Raw genomic sequence first — 20,265 nt, 5'->3', positions numbered from 1 at the left:
GAAAGCAGCCTCAGTGACACACATAAACTAGCTCACAGACACCGTATTGGAGCCCCACAGCATCCATCAACCCCTGACGTGTCAATCTACTGAACTAAAGTAGCTTTTCCAGCTTTACCTGTGTAGATATTGACAGATTAGGATTGTTCACCCCAAAAAAAGGGAAATTATGGCATTCATACCTGATGTTGTTCCAAACCTGTATGAATTTCTTTCTTCTGTCCATATGAAGATATTTTAACAGTTTGTGTCTTACAATGGAAGTCAGCGGGGTCCAAAACATTATTGGACCCAACTGAGACATCATCTTCAGTATTCCACAAAAGTCAGAAAATCATACAGGTTTGGAACGACATGAGGTTGAGTAAAAAATGCAAAAATTTCCAACTATCTCTTTAAGGCTCTTCTAAATACCCTTAGACCTTTTTTTAACATCTAGAGTCCAACAGAAATCAGTTTGGGCTCCTAATGTAGTAAACTATGATGAATATAAATGGAGTAAACTCTCTACTTCTAGGCACCACCTACAGTTTTTCCACTAATCTCTAATAGTTACTAAGGAGATAACTTAATTAATTGTACAATTTTAAAACTCAGAGGAATATTACACCCTCTTTTTAAAGTAATTTATTTGAATGATCCAACAGGTCTATCCTCTTACATCACAAGCATGGCTGTGTAACCACATTAGGAGTCACCCCCAGTTACACGTGCCATGTCCATGAAACCTCTACCCACCTTTTTGCAAATTGAGTTAGCAACCAAGAAACTGTAATATGAAAACAAACGGTCAAAAGTAGAAATGTACTGCCGGGCTGCTGGAATCAAGAGGTCTCCTGAGGGGTCTTTGTGGAAAGCATGTCCTCTTGCTCATGCCTTGCTATTTCATGAAATAACCGAGGCCTGAAAATGTTTTCATTCCACTCGCTGTGAAACTTAATAGCAGCTAAACTTCATACTCAAGAGGTCCGCCTTTGGCTGAGCAAACAAAAATAAAGACTTAAGATCACTCATGTATTAATTCTTCATTTGTAGGAAAAGCTACAAGAAACTGTTGTTTCTGTCTAGCGATGTCTGTGTTGTTTCTTCAACTAAATACTTTTTAAGTAATGATGGTATCTACGTAATGTTCACTCAGGTGAATCGATTATAATTTCAGTCTACACTAGTATTAGGGCAAGCTTCAATATATACACAGTTTTTAGAGCAAACCATACGCCCAATCTATTCAAATCTGTCAACAAACTCAGAAAAAAAATAGCACAGGGTAAGACAAAAAGAGTATGATATTACAATACAGAGGAAGAAAAACACTTATGATAAATAATTTACATTTCTTAAAATGTTGTAATTCTCTGCAGAGCAGCATATGTGATTTCGCTCTCTGCTTTGTCGGAAAAGTTTTAGGGCGATGTGGCACATTGGGAACACGAACATAGTACATTGCAGCGGTGAATTGGAGGAAAAGAGAACAGTATGTGACAGATGGAATGATAGCACAAGGATGGGGGTGCATGCACATGCATATGTGTATCTACATATTACATAAAGAGCAAAAAGCGAGCAATAAGGGAGAAATAAGTGAGAGCCAAGAAAGGGACAGCGAGATACAGGTCTGTTAATTTGGAGGCTGATTTCACAGTCTGTTGGTCACAGAAAGAAAGAGTTTGCTATCTCTCTCTTTCTCACTCAATCTTTTCTCTCAGTACCCCTTCTTTTTCCTGCTTTATTCAGCTGACAGCACTGGAAATTGGTGCTAAGATGGAAGCAGTATCCTGCAGTAGTACAGGGCCAATTACAATGTGTGTCTTTATCTGAGTAAGTGAGTTTGTGTTTGTGTGCTGGGAGAAAAAAACACACATTTGAATGCAGAACATAATGTGTATGCACAGGAGAGTGGTAAATATTTAAGGGGACAGTTCACCTAAAAATGAAAATAAATCTGTCACCATTTACTGACCCTTCTGTCTTTGCAAATCCGCATGACACAAAATTCTAACATCCCCCCCCAGCTCTTCTGGGTTCATGTGAGTTCATAAGAGAAGCAGTGATCCGCCTATGAATCATTGCTTTAACTTGTTCATTGTTTCTCCTTAACATTACATTGATACAGTCACATCTGATAACAGATTACTCTTAACTGTAATGTAGAATCATGAATTTTCTTTCAAGTTGCTTTAAAACCTAGTAATTTTATGTCAATTTCTGATGCTCTGATTTGTACATCATAGTCTTCAAAATTTCCCAATTTGTCTTCTAGTGTCAGAAAGAATGTTATGCAGGATTATTCCTAAATTGGAGTTGCATTTTGTTGTTGTAAATTGTCAACATAAAAGTTGCATCTTAAGCAATTTATTGTGCATGCATCAGTTGCTGCCACTATTCTCTGTTCTATTTTCGGTGATCTTGCAAGCTTCTTTGTGGATAATGAACAGAGGGGGGTTCAGATTTACAATTAACATGTTTCATTCAGGTCTACTTTTGCATCTTGCTAATGGATTCAGAAGTGTTTTATTAGTTTACTGGTGGGTGGGCTCGAATCTTTAATGTCATTCTGTCTGAGCTCCTGCTGCCATATTGCAGTCTTAAATATTGAATTGATTCTGTTATGTTGATAGATGACAAGATTAACTGTGTTCAGGAGCAAAGTCAGCAAGAGAAAAGATATGTGTGTGTGTGATATGCATGTGTGTTAGGCAAACCTGGTGGAACTCCCGCTGGTGCTGCACCGCTCCGACATCACCACCTATGGGCAGCTGCTCGGACAGCTCCTCGTCTTTAGCTGTCAGCCATTCAATGATCTCCTGCAGGGACAGCTGGAGCTTCCCACTGTTGTCCGAAAAGGCCTCCAGCCGCACCCTGCCAACACAACAAACGACAGCCCACCACAGGGCACAGACCCATGGTCAAAACTTAGACAGCACTGAGATCAAAGCACTGAAAAACTGTCCAAATCAAGAGTCTCAGGACATACTGTTATAGAACCTTGTCACCATTTCGGTTTTATTATTTTTGAGGGTTTTGCAATGTTATTCTCTGGTGAACAGGCAAACATAGCTAGACAACAGCATGTTTTCGATGCTCCACTTGACTCCTTATATATACTATAAAAGAGCAGTTTTTTGTCTACCCTTGTATTGTTTAACTGGACAAGGTTGATATGAGATTTAGAAAGTATAAGTAATGCAATACTTCTTAGAGAGAGTAATTAATACAATAATCTAAATACACTAAACTTACCCAACACTATGTATGTGTGTATATTAAATATTCAAATCAAATTAATAAATAATTTAGTAAATAAAATAATACTGAACTAGGTTGATTCCAACTAATACAAACTGATTAGCACCAGTTCATTAAAATATTGCTTTGGTTGGTTGGTTCCAACTGAACCATGCTTACTTGCACTTGTACTAACAGGTAAGCCTCAGCTTCAACCTGCCTCCATCTCCAACCTAGGCATGAAGAGTATAAAACATCTCCATGACGTCCCAGCATGTAATGGAACAGGACAGAGCGTCTTAACCCATTGCCCTGCATTTATGTGGAGGAACTCTTGGGATGAAATCTTATCAGTTTGCAGGAATCACATTTTCACAAAACAATAAATATATATAAAGCGAGTCGTTTAGCCACCTGCCCACATGGACTGGAATTGTTTTCGAGACAGGCTAGTTCTGTCAGGTCAGCATCCCACCTGATGCTGCATAGAGGATTACGAGAGAAGAACCTTATGTTGCAATAACCCCCAGTGTCCCAGCATGCAGCACACACTCAAAACTGCATTATTTTTAGCCCATTATATAGCACTCAAGGGCATGCAGGGGAATGCAGGAAAAAAATAAGACGAAGAAAAAACATTTAAGTGTAACATTTTATGTTAGAAATGTTTTGCCACATGACATTGTAAAAATAACCAATGCTTTGAAAATCTAATGCTAATGCAGCGACAGCGCATTAAGTCATGTGTGAAGTATGTTCTATATGGCTCCAGGCCATTTAGGTTGGTCGTATGATGGTTGTGTGATTTTAAAAGGCAACAGTGGGACATTCACCTATTTGTGTCACTAGTGGGTTTTGTGTGTGTGTGTGTGTGTGTGTGTGTGTGTTTGAGATCATAAATTAATTTCCTCCTCACAGTATTTGCAGCATCCTATCTACCTTCCATTTTAACAAGATGTTTAAAATAAAAAAGCTGATAAAAAAAGCTGCCTCACTGTTGTTTATCGACTTTTCCTCAGCTTTTAATACTATCCAAAACCCACATTTTAGCTATGAGACTGACAGAGCATTTTAAGCTGAGCAACAATTTGGTGGGTTGGATACTGGATTTCTTGACAAATAGAACACAGAGGGTGAAAGTAAATGGTATTTTATAAGATCCATTATGTTCGTCCACTGGTTCACCCCAGGGTTGTGTTCTTTCACCTTCATTTTATATTCTGTATACTAATGTGTGCCAAAGTAAGCATGCAAATAGGACTATATTGAAATTTGCTGATGACACAGTTATAGTGAGTTTCCTACACAATAATGAGTCCGGTCATGGTCCTATTATTGAGGAGTTTGTCACCTGTTGTGATGAATCTTATTTGGAGTTAAATATAACTAAAACAAAGGACATGATTATAGATTTTAGAACTTATGCTTTACGTTATGACACTATGATCATTAAAGAACAGGCGGTGGATTGTGTAGAAAGCTACAAATATCTCGGGACAGTCATAGATTCTAAATTGACTTTTGAAAAGAACTGTGAGATGGTATGTAAAAAGGGACATCAGTGTCTGTTTTGCCTCAGAAAGCTGTCCAGATTTCACATTGTTAAATCTATGATGACCCTTTTTTATTAGGCTTTTATTGAATTAGTCTTTATGTTTTCCCTTGTGGCATGGTTTGGTAATTTGTCTTTAAAGAACAAAAATTATTTGAATCAAATTGTTAGGTGGGCAAGTAAGATTATAGGCAAACCTCAACTTAAATTAGCAGGCCTTTATTCTAACCATTTACAGCGTAAGGCAAGTTTTATTATTAGAGATAGTTCCCACCCTGACACAGTTTCAGCTCCTCCCCTCTGGATGTCGGTTCATGGCTCCTAGGTGGAGAACTAGACGATATAGAAATACTTTTGTACCTGCAGCAATAGAACTAATAAATGAAAAACCAGGAGATGACACTCTTCGCTATGCATGGTTACTATATGTATTTTAGGTGGGCGCAGAGGGTGTGTGTACAAGCACATTGTCACGACTTTTTTATGTTTTAATATTTATAGTATTGTATGTCTTATGGATTGTGTTAAGGATGGATTGCTGTATCTCATGTCTGCACAACAAATTTACCTTCAGGTATTAATAAAGATACCTTGAACCTTGATGCTGCTTCACTGTACATATGGTGTTTTTTGAGGTGTGAGCTGTGTTAGATTTGCAGCACACATACAACCTTGAATTCTAGATAAAATGCTATATTTTTGGCTCATCTCAGCAAAATTTTCCTGGGTCACTATTATGTTTTTTGGCTCCAGGTGTGCTTTGCATGGGTCTTATTGGGCTTCTTTTGTGCCATTATCCCAAACAGGTTATAAGCTGGGTTTCCGTCTACATATTTTTATGCTAATTTTGGAATAACACATAAAAGTGTGTTTAAAAAATCTTACTGTATGGTAAAATGATATGTGCATAAAACCTGCCTGCACATCAAAAAAGTCATTTGACTGAAAACATTTGCTAAAACAAATTTACATAAGAGTGACAATTTTGTTCTAGTGAACAAGTGGGATGGAAACTTTTTTTTTTTTTGGCTTTTGTGAATATTTTTTTTTATTTAGTTATTTTTGCAGAAACTGAATTCAAAATTAGGATGGATCTCACATGATTGGCTCTCATCCAGGATTTCTAAGGGAGCTGCATGATGACTTAAAAATTATATTATTGTTTTTATTATATTAAATCAAATCTAACTTGAAATGGAGAAAAAAAAAAATAAAAAAAAAAAAAACAAAAAAATAAATAAAAAAACAAAAAAGAAAGAAAGAAAGAAAGAAAGAAAGAAAGAAAGAAAGAAAGAAAGAAAGAAAAATATAATCATATAAACTGAAATAATTTTTTCATTCAATAACTTTTGTTTTTAATAAGGAACACACAGTTCTGGAATCAGAGTTGCGGTTTGATAATTCACCTATATTGGCTCTCCCAGTCTCTGGGATTTATAAAAAAAATGAGTTAAAAAGGTTGAGAACCACTGCCTCTGTGCAACTTATAATGTCCATTACTAGCTATGAGCCCTTTGACAAAATCTGAGATTTGGGGATGGTGTAGTAGCCCAAGGATCTGGACCAGTACCCAAAAAGCTGCAGATACAAACTCCAACAATCCTGAAATCTATGTGCTGTCATCATTTGCCCTTCAGCAAGACCCCAGGTAGCTCCAGCGGGACTGTCCATGTAATATGGAGCCCCTTTGGATAAAAGCGTCTGTTAAATGACAAAGCAAAAAGACTGTGATTGTTGACCTCAGTGTACCTTTACTCACAAATTGATCTTGGGAGGGAAGACTTGTTTCAACAGGGCTAGTAAAATTTTGCCTCCACTTAGTGATAATTGAAGTGACAGTGTCCACCAGGACATCCAAAAACTAATGTGCTTGTTATTTTAACCGTTCACAAATAGAAGCCAATTGTCAGGCAACCATGTGCTCATTAGGACAACAAAGGCAGATATAGAAAACTCATGTAAAACAAAGCCATCAGTGATTGAAATCACATTTTCAGTAGAAATGAAAGAACATGTTATTATTTACTGCATAATTAGAGAACAAGAGAAGGGGTCTGATGAAAAGAGAGAAGCCTGCTTCACCTGTTCGGACCTCTATTGTAGTGAAGGAGGGAGGGAACAGTGCTCTCTATAATGATGTGTTATTAGACTCAATAAAGGCAGCCAGGCCGCAGACATTTCATTAGAGAGCCTGTGTGTTCTATAGTTGCCTGAAGGCTCCTTCATCAAACAGACACAAACACAAACAAGCACACACCTCTTCCAATGGTACATAGCAGATAAATAAGCACACATACGCACACACACATAAAACACAAAATAATTGAACCCGAGGAAAATGCTGCTCACCCAGCTGCTACGTTCAAAGGGTCACAGCCACAGCAAGCTGTAGATTTTCGTACTATTCATGTCAAAGATTAAATGAAGCTCCTGTCTGTGTGAGTTTAATGAGTTCATGTAGCATTTCTACGCTGTGGTGATGGGTTGAACCTACTTAGAAATGGGAAGGAGGAGTTCTTGAAAGGGCCTTTTGTCACACAACTAGCCTTCAGCTATAACCGGCACACACTGCTTTTAAAACTCTATTACAGGTTTGGGTGTGCTTGTTGTAGCTTTATAAATTGACGTAAAAATCATAAGTGTAAGTGTGTATCAAGCACCACTATAAAAAGTCATCGAACAATGCTAATAGTGCCACTGTTGTTAGCAATGTCAAGGGTTTAATTATCAATTGTGCGGCACGGATCATGTGAACTCTTTCCATCATACAGACAGTGAGGTGTTCATCAGGTTGTACACAAGCTGCAGAGTTCATGCAGGTCATTCATGCTGCTGCCATTAAAAAACAGAGACAAACCAAATACTTAGAGAATCTCAAATTCACTCAAATTGTAATAAAATCACCATAATTTGTGATGATTTTTATTAAATTAAAAAAGCAAAAAAAGAACAAGGAAAAAGGAATAGAAACATTATAAAAGCCTGTTTCCACTGAATAAAAAATAAAAAAGATAATTGACAAAAGAAAAAAATCATGTTTAAAATAATAGTCACACTACATGAAGTCACAGCTGTAAGGCATAGTCACATTGATATATATTAAAATAACTTATTTATAGTATGTATACTGTATATATAAAGTTGTATAGTTTCTGCTGTACAAAAAGTATGTATACTGTATATATAAAGTTGTATAGTTTCTGCTGTACAAAATATTGTGATTTTTTTTTTCTCAATTCTCAGATCTGGATTTTCTTACTATAAATGTATTCATCAAAAACAAAAGTATTTATTTGAAATAGTAAGAATATTTGCAATGCTACAAAATATTTCTGTCACTTCTGATCAATTTAATACGTCCTTGCAGAATAAAAGTATTAATTAAAACATAAAATGGTACTCTAAAGCCACAACTGTGAAATTAAAGGATGCATTTATGAGAAATAAATGTACAATATCAAGCTATAAAGTCGCTTTGGCATATATAAAAATCATATTACAAGATGCAAAATCCCAACTGAGAAAAAATTACAAGTCACAATTACAAGAAATAAAGCCACAATTGTGAAATAAAGATGCAATTACCTTAACTTGTTGTTTTACTCTGAGGGGGAAATGGGCTTTTATAGAATATAAAAGTCTACCAAATAAATACATGTAGTCGGCGAGACAATGAAACTTAGAACGAACGCACTCATAACTTTTTTTCACTTCTTGTTAGATTTAACCCATTGACACATTTGACTAAATCAGAGCAGTTCCTGCATCCAGTGAGTACAGGGGACACATCTGCCCCTTTATGCTCGCTAGGGTATGATCTGTCCTTTACAGTCAAGCCCCTGTGCTACTAATTCACTGATCCACAGCAAGACTGCAACACCTCACACCTGTGCCATGTTTGAGCATTGCACAGCATCTCTCTGCCTCGCTCACCATTACAGATAGAGTACATTACATCCAGTTACCCAACGTGCAGAACCTGCTGGGTTTCTGCAGCCCTTCTGAATGCTTAGACTTAGACCATCGATCATCTCATCTCTCTCTGAGGCTTTACGGGGATTCCTCCAAAAGCCACAAAATCAAACAATGCCTCTGCTGGACAAGCATCCAAATCCTGTGGTCCTTTGTACAGAGGAGGAGAAACAAATAAAAACCCAATGGAATCAGGGCAGGGCAGTATTATAGACCTCCTCGCTTGGCTCCAGGTAGCAAACTCGGGTTAACAAATGAAGATTAATGGAGGGCTTTTAATGAATTGGATTGCAGTGCTGAGATGGCACATGTTGGAGGCATCTGGATCGGTTTAGTCATGGGAGCTGGACGGCATGTAAGTGTGGGCTGGCTGTGACTGCGTGGAAGCAAACAGGTGACAGCTGTGCGCGGTGCTCTGGCAGGCTTGAAACGTGCTTGTTCGATATGAACCATCAGGCATGGTGGCTAGCGTACGGTATAGTAACCAATACCAGTAGCCAATGAGGGGCTTCTTTTACAATGTTCACACATGGCAGGGACAAAGCAAGCCATTTTTTTGAGGATCATTCATGCCTTTTCAGAGAAATCTGTTCTAAATGACTTTTACATTTATCTATTTAGCAGAAATTTTAACCAAGGCGACATACAAATGAGAGTAACACAAACAGATTTAGGTGCATGTATCCAAAGAAATTTACAGTAGAATTATAGTTCATAGTTCATAGGTCCAAAACATGATTTCAATAGTATTTGAAGGTGTTTGAGTGTAAAAAATGGTTTGAGCACACATATTTTCTTACATTTGCATAGACACTTTACTAAATTTCTATTAGCCTGTAATAATTGTACTTCACTAACTGTAGTGATGTACACGTTTCAAATCTTTTTAGGCTCATAGAAAATTGAATTAATTGTATCAGTGTTTTCAATGCCATGACCTTTATTAACCTAATTTGACCATAATGGTTTCAATCTGTTCTGTAAAAATTTCTGATGCAATATTTTGATGGATTCCATCACTTTACCCAAACCTTAATTTTGAAATTATTTATTTATTGCCATATTCACATAATGTATATAATAGTAAAATGCATTCAAATATGAATAATACAAAAGATTGATTAATATTTTTTTTCTAAAGCTGTCCATATGCATATATTACCTTTTGGATGTTGTCAATAAGTCCATTTGTACACTTAAGCATATGTCCAAAATTACAAAAATGTATGTCTAAATGTTACATACATATGAAGGCTGCACAATGTATCAAAATGATCACAATATAGCATATGTACAAATTGCAATATGCATATCACAATTGCTAGCTTTAACTAAATTAATTCTAATACTTAATACCACACAACTGTTACTTTGTGTGGGTGTGTGTGTGTGTGTGTGTGTGTGTGTGTGTGTGTGTGTGTGTGTGTGTGTGTGTGTGTGTGTGTGTGTGTGTGTGTGTGTGTGTGTGTGTGCAAGGTAATCAACAAGACGCTCTCAAGGCAAAGTAGTCTGAAAAACAGCCCGATACATAAAATGTAAACGTAAAGACACTAACCTGTCTCAATCTTACAGATTAAAGCAAAATAAAAACAGATAAAACTCATTAGTTAAAATCAGGCTCTTTGGTCATGTTGCATGATAATCATCAGCGAGAGGTCGCTTCAAAGATCAGTGAATAACTAAATGGTAAAGATTAAAGTGAGTTGCCTGGTATCCTTTCTCTTTCATTTGTGTTTCCATTTCAGAAGCGTAGCCTAAGACTCTGGGCATCATTCTCTTTGAGGCCTGTTCTCTCGACAACACAAGCCTCAAAATGTATGGAAATTTGTCTGCGAGCACAGATTCTCAGACACAATGAAGCCATTGGCTAAAAAAAGGTGATGGTGCAATGGGAGAAATGAGCCTGACAATTCAGCATTGCATTGTCTAGCCACTTTCATTACCCTACATTCTGTTTATAAGACACAGTTAAGCAAACACAATGGGCTGCTGCACAGGCCCTTACATGCATACAAATACTGCACCTGTGTTATCAGCTGGTTCCATATATGTCATTGTGTATGCATAAACACTCCATTGGAACGCTTCATTGGAATATTTCATGTGAGCGCTGAGATGCAAAGAGGAATACATTTCCTGCAAGGGAGCTTTAGACATGCAATAAAGCATAAATTATTTGTGGGAGACGTGTACAGAAGTTTTTAAGGCCAGATCGTGGGCAGGTCTCAGGTGGAACTAAGCAGACATTTGACTTTAACAAGGCTTGTCAGGAAAGCCACAAGAGTTACCTCACTGTACGAGAGCTAAACTGAGGGAACCTGAGAATATGTCAGGTGGTCTAGCCTTGCCCAACTGTATCATTAGCTTACCAGAAACTTGTACCAAGTTAGGGATGATGAGTACCACTTAAGTGCCTGGCAGCCTCTACCAACAAAAATTTGATTCAGCGTTACTACAGTTTCTCATTTCTCTAAGGGACAGATATTTTCACATGCTGAGCATCCCATGCTGTTGGTTGTTTATGTCAATGCATGATTATTATTTCCTCAAAGAGTGCTGAAGCAGAGAATGCAACTGTATCAGCAGTGCATTGTGTCTACCCAGCAAAAGACAGCAATCCGCTCAGCCCCACACTGATAGATGAGCACGCCGGACAAGCTTTTTTTGATTCAATCCCTACAAACACAGCCAGGAAGACTTAATAATTCATTCACTTCGAAATTCCTTTTGACTCGTTCATTAGGGTGTCTGAATAGTGTTTTTTTTTTTTTTTTTTTTTGCAAAGCCTAGCAAGAAACTCTAAACGCCACAGCGTACCTCTCACAAAAATTTCCTTTTTTTTTTTTGTTGCTTTTCATCTCTGGTCCCAAGTCATGATGCAACTTATGCGGGTTCCTACAACCATATGAGGACTGAACAACTGTCTGGTACAAACACAAATATGTGCATTTCAGCAAAGTTAGAAAAGGTTGTGTTTACCACTGGCTGCAACACATACCGAAAGTTCCTCCTAATGAGTACACTATGCCAGAATATGGGCTGAGCTTAAAATAACCCAGCCGAAAAGACCAGCACCAATTTCTGTGCTGGTCCAAGCTGGTTTTATATGGGAGGGAACAGAGAACTGGTTCCATTTTAAAAAAATAAAAATCAATTAACCATTCTCAAACATGCAATTTTCTCCCAGCGTGGACAAAACAACCCACTTAAACACTTTGACAGTGTTTTCTGCACTACTATTGATCACAACACTGCTACCGACTCTACAACTGAAACATAAAACGATCTGTTTAGTCTGATTCACCATCAAATGACTCTTTGTCATTTCAAATCAAGAAATGGTTGTTCAGTCTTTAAAATGTCTGTAAATGCACTTGAGATAAAACTGTTTTGAATTCATTCCTTATTCGTCATATCTACTGAAATGTTTACATTTATGCATTTTACATTTATGCATTTAGCAGACGCTTTTATCCAAAGCGACTAACAGTGCATTCAGGCTATACTTTTTTTTTTTTTTTACCAGTATGTCTGTTCCCTGGGAATCGAACCCACGACCTTTTGCACTGCTAACACAATGCTCTGTGCTGTGTGAATGTAATAAGAAGAACATTTCTTTTTTATCCAAATATTTCTTCCTCAACAGTATTAAAATAATTACTAATAAAATCTTTATGGGAACAAAATCATTAAAATTGAAGAATTGGAAGTGTTAACAAAAAAAAAAAAAAAAAACATTTACATCCCTTCTGGCGGTTGAATCAGCAGGATTTTTCTGGTGAAGCTTGCTGACCAAACATAATCGTGCTTGTAAGCATAGTTAAGTCAGATCACCAGCACATCAGCATCCAAAACACAACAAATTGTGATAACAAGCAATGCTGGGAAGCTAAGCAGAAGGAACATATCCATCTCCCCTCTTATCCTAACCTAAAACTTCACCATAAGGTACTGCAATAATAACTTCCAATACATTTAATGGAAAGAGTATATTTACTTTGAAATCTGTTATCATTCCCTGACCCGCATTTCATTCAAAACCTTCTGTTCTTTTGTGGAAATTTTTTCTCATACAATTAAAGGCAATGGTAACCAAAACTAGGCTGCCAACATTCTTCTAAATATTTTCTTTTATGTTCCAAAGAAGAAATCATACAGATTTGGAGCAACGTGAGAGTGAGTACACATTTTTTTGCGAGAACTGTGTCTTTAATGGTCTACAACTGACAAAAGATCCCTTCTTCCTACACAGTTAAACATCCACCTTTAAAAATCTAAAGAAAATTTGAGGACAGCTTACTTCCAAGGCAAGCAAAAGGCCTTGACAGAATATTCCATTTCCTCTCCCTTTCGTAGACTGCACTCAGATTCACAAAGTACATTTATTACAAGTCAAGTTTGACATGACAATAGGTCCATTAGCAAAAGGGTTTTTAACATTTTAATCTCCGAGCCTAAAACTCAGAGAAAGGACAGCAATTAGCATGCTGTTAGGGCTCAATCAAGCCGCCTTCCGCCTGCTGTTGAAAAGACTGGATGAGGCTTTGAGGATGGCTAAAAGGTCACCATGCTCTCGCCTGCCATTTAGCTCTGAGCATGGAACAGAAAACTGAAATGTAATGGCCTCCTTTTTATTACTTTCATCACTGCAAGCTCTGCACTTATACTTCATAAAACTCTGCAAATATGAATGTACAGTATGTGGAATGATTTCACCAAAGAGTACTAGCTTTAACTTCAAAATACAGCATGATGCAGTCACAGTCGTGAACGTTCAGATGTGTTAATTGTTTACAATCTACGCAGACAAAGAGATGCTTTGAGCAGGTTTAGGGATGTGGGTTTTGAGTCACACCATCAGCACCCACTCACAGCTGCGCCATCAGAGAGGTGAGGAACATCCGGGCATGTCTGGAATCACACATTCCCAGCATGCCTCTGTCCACCCATATACCCCCTCAGCCACATAGCCCCCCGGTCACAGCACATTCACTGCCGTGTGAGTGGACCCCAATGAAGCCAAACATTCTGATGAGAATGACAAAGACGAGCTCTGTTCTGCCCCGCTAGCAAGTCTGTTTGATTTCTTTCTGTCACAGTGCCTGAGAAAGAAAAAAAACTACTAAAATTCCAAGTAAATTATTCATGTTGTGCTGCTCTGAAACGCAATCTACAAAAATCAAGCAGCGATTCAACATTAGGCATAAAACAAATAATGCCAGCTCTACAGTCAACAACAACAAAAACATCAGCACAGAGACAAAAAAAGCCTTGATCATAATCCATTAATTTAACAAATATATATATATATATATATATATATATATATATATATATATATATATATACAAATATACATATATATATATATACACACACACACAAATATACATATATATATATATATATTATTTGCTTCCAAACAAAAATCAAACATAATTTAGTCCTTCTAAAATGCCGCCATTGCATTCTACAGATGCCAAAGCAAAAAAAAAAAAACAGGCGTTTAGATGGAAGGGACATCTGTCTGTCAAAAAACGGCCAGCTGAAAAAGTCAGTCACCGCAACCCTTGTGCAATATAACCCCAGAGGGTCTTTTGTAGAAGCCACTTAGTATTCAATCCATTTCCATTAGATGTGATGTATGGTTGTAGTCTTCCTTCAGGGCTGGATGATGTCAGAATACTGACAAGAGTACTGCTACTGCTGGCCATCCTGGGATGATCTTATTACCCTGTGCTGCAGGGAATATGTCCAAACCAATCACAACCTGGTAAATTTGTCCCCAGAGAAAAGTTGGGGTCGAGGCTGCAATTAAGAGGCTAATTATGTAAACAGAGCACCCTGCATTACATACAGACATACATACAAATGACATGCAAAACAGCCCAAACTCAAACATCGGTTTCATTAGTGCCTCTGAGACTGGGAGAATTGCAATATGTGGATTTCTAACTACTGAGAGAGGGATAATAATAACCAGAAAACAGCGAACATAATAGAAGGCTGATGTAATAGAAGGATGAACAAAAAATGTGATATACATGTACCTGATGTTGTGGGATTTGCGTTTGATCTCGTTCCAGCAGAGATTCATGTCGTGGTCAGGGTGCTTGTTCCTTTGCCCCCTGCACTGGGTGGGCAGCTCCTGCCCCTCAGGATCCACCGCCGACTGGCAAGGTACACAGTGGCATCCCGGCCACAAGGGCCGCCCTGCAGCTGAAAAACACAATACAAAATTTAGATAACTTACAAGATCATATCACAGCGTTCAAGTTAAAATAAATTTTTTAAAACCTGTCTCAAGAACTTGTGTTTTTCATTCCACTGTGCACGTTTCATGCCAAAATTAGTTTGTTTTTAAGGTGCTGTGTTATGTGCAAGAGCCGCTCTAGACTGAGCATGTTATATTCTCAAATTTGATTTGCTGAGCGGAGAGCAGATGTTTACTCCAACATTGAGGCTTTTCTTTGTATGTATATCTCTGTTTGTCTCCGGGTTTAGGCTGCCAGTCTGTTTGGTGGAGATATTTACAATTGATAAGCGAGTCATTGAATCATTAACTGAAATGATTCATTCAAAAACACTGATTCATTCAAGAATGAACTCTCCACTACTGTGTATTTCCTTGGTGTTGTTCATTAATTCTGCTGTGGTAGAGCTGTTTTCAGACAAAATAACTGTGTGTAAAATGTAAGTTACTTTTCCATTAAAAGAGCTGATAGCCTTTTTTTATAATTCTACAATGCGCATGTGCCTGAAAATACAGCAATTTAGCTGAAAAAGCAACATTTATGATACCATTGTTGTCAGATATGGATATTTTAGCTGATATGGAAACATCATTTTGACAAATAGTTTTGGAGATATGTTCTTTCCCAATTTAAGTAGATGGGAACTGCACAGTACTACAAATGCCTGCTGCCTAGAAATGATCTGCCAAGAGTGTTGCCAAGATGGTTGATGGGTGAATGGCCTAAATTTGTTAGAGGTGACACACAACTGGGGGGGGAAAGGGGTGTGTTTTGGGAAGTGACCTAAGCCAGATTTGCACTACCCATCAGGACACGTCTGCAACATACAAATTATTATAATCAGCAATGATCCATTAATTAAAATGACAATCAAAAAATGAACAAGCACAGGAACAAACAAATTCCCACAGGATGCACCTCATGCCTGCAGGTCACGTAAGCTCTGTTTCTCTCAGCCAGAGCCAGAGTGGCAGTAACGCTGTTACTTAAAGCATCACTGGAATTCACCACACGTCCAGAGCAAAGGGACGGAGACACAATCATTCCAGCAAAAGTCTCATGATTAAGGAGCTTTCCTTCAGTCATGAAACCCCTTGTGTCTTGTTCTGTGCAGCTGTCAGGCTGCCTATATGTTCCTCTTCCTCGCCTTTCATTAGCCCCAGGGAAGAACTAGCCATAGGGAGCGCTGGGACTTTTCCAGATTAGTTGCTTTGTGGTCTGGCAATGTCAATGTCAAATCATAGAGATGCATGATATATCGGCTATATATGCCATTTTGGTTATTGATCATTACAGATTATCAGTCAATACTGAATATATGCTGGCTGATATTGTATATCTAAATGTGCTTACTAATTTCCTATATTTTTGCATTTTTCCATCATCTAACACTCACTTAAAATTAATCTTTAACACTGAAAATTTAATAGCACTATTATATATAATATTTAGAAAATCTCAAAATGAATATCAAATTTTTCTAAATTTCTGATACATTCATACTCTAAAAAAAGTTGTGACATTACAAAATATATATATATATATATATGTGTGTGTGTGTGTGTGTGTGTGTGTGTGTGTGTGTGTGTGTGTGTGTGTGTGTGTGTGTGTGTGTGTGTGTGTGTGTGTATTTTAATCTGTTCTTTATGAACTTTCTATTCTTGTGCTCTTATAATTCCAAATTCCAAATAAATTTTATTCTTCAAAGAATCAGAAAATAAACAGTATCCATGTTTCCATAATAAAATTAAGCAGCACAGCTGTTTTCAACATATATTAAAAGTAAAGCTGCATATTAGAATGATTTCTGAAGGATCATGTGACACTAAAGACAAGAGTAATGGCTGCTGAAAATTCAGCTTTGCCATCAAAGAAACAAATTACATTTTAAAATATATTAAAATACAATAGTTATTTCAAATCAGGACAATATTTCACAATATTACTTTTTTTACTGTATTTTTTTAACAAATAAATGTAGCCTTGGTGACCATAACATAATTACAAAACATTAATAAAATCTAACTAATGATAGTGATATCAAAAGGATATCAAATGATATCAAAATAAAATAAACAACAACAATGATCAAATACAGCAGGCAATGATTTGTATTGTATGCATATGCAGTACAGTTAGCCACAACATAACAAAAATCATCAACAGTACACAAATCCCCCCGAGTTGTTGTTTAGTCCCATCCCAACCCTAATTAGCCCCATCATCCCACACATCATCTACAGTACCCAAGGCCTCTTCTGGTACCCCTTGCTAACTGACCATGACGACATAATGTCACCAAGTCAGTGCTGAATAATTTCAACTGACATCTGTGCAGAAATAAACACATCCGGCTGTCCGAGCCCATGCAGCCGTGACACTAAGCCAAAACAAACAGAACCTGAGATGTGTCTCAATGAGAAATTGGGTATGCTGTGTTCCCCAGAGCAGGAAGTGAATTAATGCCTCCGCACGGCTCTAATGTGTCCCCTCGTCAGGCGGCCATCCACTAATTCATTGTCATTTTTCAGTCTTTCTTGAATTTCTCTATCTCTCTCACTGAATTTAATCCACTTTCTCTGTGATAAATCCTGGTTGTTTATGGTTCATCAGATATCTAGATGGGGACATCAGATACTGTTAAAATTCAAAATGATCAGGAGACAGTGAGGTAGGACCTGTTGTGGAGGGGTTGAACAGTTGATTCAATGCAGGATCCCTTTCTGCAAAGTTGGCAAAATAAAAAACTAGTTGCGACACAGTGATTTGTGTGTTTGACAAAAATTGTGCTGAATCGGCTCAAAACAAAAACAGTTGCGGAAATGAGCCTCTGGCGAAGACTTACAGAGATGCTTTTCCACCAATCAGAAACATTTGGATGGAAGACGCTCTGCTGTCCACTGCCAGGACCCTGCACCACTTCTTCTGGCCCTGGCAGCATAGGGACACCTCCCACTCAAACGTACACAAACATGCACAAATAGACAACAATTCTCTACAGATAAGGTTCTATGGATTTCCAATGCACAGCATTAATCTATATAAACTCCCCTTGGGAAATAAGGAGAAATGTTCAAGCTTTTTGTAGAAAAGTATATGCCTAGACATAAATCAACAGAACAGACAATAAACCTTTACTGAATGTACACCACCATTCAAAAGTCTGGGGTCAGTAATCATTTTTTTTTAAAAGAAATTAAAACTTTAATTTAGCAAGTACACATTGAATTGATCAAAAGTGGCAGTAAAGACATTTATAATGTTACGTTTCTATTTAAAACAAATGCTGTTCTTTTGAACTTTCTTCAAAGATTCCTGAAATCTCATTTATCACAGTTTCCACAAAAATATTAAGCAGCAAAAAAATTTAACACTGATAGTAATAAGAAATGTTTCTAGAGCAGCAAATCAGCATATTAGAATGATTTCTGAAGGATCATGTGACACTTAAGACTGGAGTAATGACTGCTGAAAATTCATAGGAATAAAATATATTATTATAATTAAATAGAAACTTAATAATTCCAAAAGTTAAAAAAATTAAAGAAATTAATCAAAACAATACAAACTACATGAGCATAAAAGACTTCAAAAACATTTAAAAAATCGTACCAACCTCAAACATTTGAATGGTAGTGTATGTACATTCACTACAGTCTAAAGTCTATTGCACTGGATCTTTGTTAGAACAAATGACAGTTCATGATGTAAGTTCTTGTGTAACTTTCTCTTGTATTGCATAAATTGGTTTGAACCAAGAACAAAAAGTGAAATAATACAGACACACTTCTTCATTGTATCTCCAGTTGACTTAGAGGTGCACAACATACAGTACAGTATTCAAAGGCAGGTCAAAGCCGAGCCAGTCTATACTGACACACAATGTGCAAAACAAATAAAACACACAACTACAAAAACCAACAATAACCTAAAATACCCACCAAATACATACCACTAAAATAAAAAACCCAATAAAATAGCACTCCGTCTGTAGCACAAAGCTCTCTCAAATACCTTAGAAGCATGAATGTCAGGTGATCAAAGTCTGTAAAGGAGACAGACAAGTCATGTAACATTTAAAAAGCCGACCTTGATAATCTGATCCAGGCCTCAGATCACTGTGAAAAATGTCTGCTCTTTGAACTCTACATCAACAAGACAGCAATAGTTCTTACCTCAGAGTGGAGACCAGAAGCTTTTCCTCTGACACCAGCCTGTGCATGCAAGAGCCTGTCTCTTGTTATATACACATACGGATCCTCTACTTTGTCGTCCACAGTGGGTGAGTTGGGCTTACAGAGACGGTCTGCTGTTTATGGTCTGGAAGGAGTGCTCAAATACTACAGAATTCCTGCAATCAAAAGCACTATTGTCCCTCACATTCCACATCACACCAACCTGGCTTGTCCACCCACAGGGTCAGGAAAATGCCATGTACACAATCCAGCAGGCTGCAACTGGCTGCCCGCCTGTCTAAGTGACACTCAACACATGGCAGCTGGCCACTGTCCGCCTCTCTGGCCTACCCAGAGTCTCCCCGTTGCCCTGGGTATTCCCTACATCTCAAACAAATGCCAAATGACCAGTGTGTATTCATTATTTCCAGTGCCTGGTTGTTGATCAGGGCAAGTGCCTGGCTGGACCAAAGGCTAGATGTGAATAGGTTTAGTTGTTGAAGCCCAACTCGCCCAAAACCCCACAGAGACCTAGAATACCTAGAGAATGCTATCTGTTAACAATCCCATTCATCCCAGTGACAGTTTCTGTGATTAATATGGACAGTTTAACATGGGGAAAATAATGCATTTAAGAAAGCCTGCATTTGTTTCCCCCTCACTTATAGCATTGTATTCTCACAATAATGTAAAAAAATGATGGCTTTTAAATGTACATTACTAAAATGTTTTTTTTTTTTTTAAAACAGATATAGGTATCAGTATTGGTATTGGTGTTACTGACCTTAGCAAGTGTTGAAAAGATTCCATTAAACAAATATTATTTAAAATATGCTTTCTTTACGTTGATCCTATTAATTTGGTGATGTCATGTGTAAATATAAGAAGCACAACTATTTTCCACACTGACAATGATAAGGAAAGTTTCTTGAGCATCAAATCAGCATATCTGAATGATTTCTAAATGATGATATGACACTTTAAGTCTGATGTAATGGTTGCTGAAAATTCAGCTTTACATTACTGGAATAAATTACATTTTAAAATATATTAAAATAGAAAATAACTATTTTAAATTGTTATAATA

At 37.3% G+C, this 20,265-nt stretch overlaps 1 protein-coding gene across 9 annotated transcripts in view; it reads right to left on the bottom strand.

Annotated features, from left to right (window-relative positions):
* drp2 (dystrophin related protein 2) overlaps positions 1-20,265 on the bottom strand; it is a 122,315-nt gene that overhangs the window by 39,706 nt on the left and 62,344 nt on the right. For 7 of the 9 annotated variants that reach the window (XM_042770121.1, XM_042770129.1, XM_042770123.1 and 4 more), the window contains 2 exons: positions 14,800-14,968; positions 2,703-2,859 (listed from right to left, as the gene is read on the bottom strand). In XM_042770121.1, coding sequence (XP_042626055.1) covers positions 2,703-2,859; positions 14,800-14,968 — 326 coding nt within the window. Of the gene's footprint in view, positions 1-2,702; positions 2,860-14,799; positions 14,969-15,046; positions 15,441-19,178; positions 19,794-20,265 lie in introns of those variants that run through there. The other 2 variants (XM_042770127.1, XM_042770128.1) reach the window with 2 other exon arrangements.

This window comes from Cyprinus carpio, chromosome A14 (genome assembly GCF_018340385.1).
Source record: "Cyprinus carpio isolate SPL01 chromosome A14, ASM1834038v1, whole genome shotgun sequence".
Classification (NCBI taxonomy): domain Eukaryota; kingdom Metazoa; phylum Chordata; class Actinopteri; order Cypriniformes; family Cyprinidae; genus Cyprinus; species Cyprinus carpio.
This window is presented reverse-complemented; position numbering and strand designations above follow the sequence as displayed.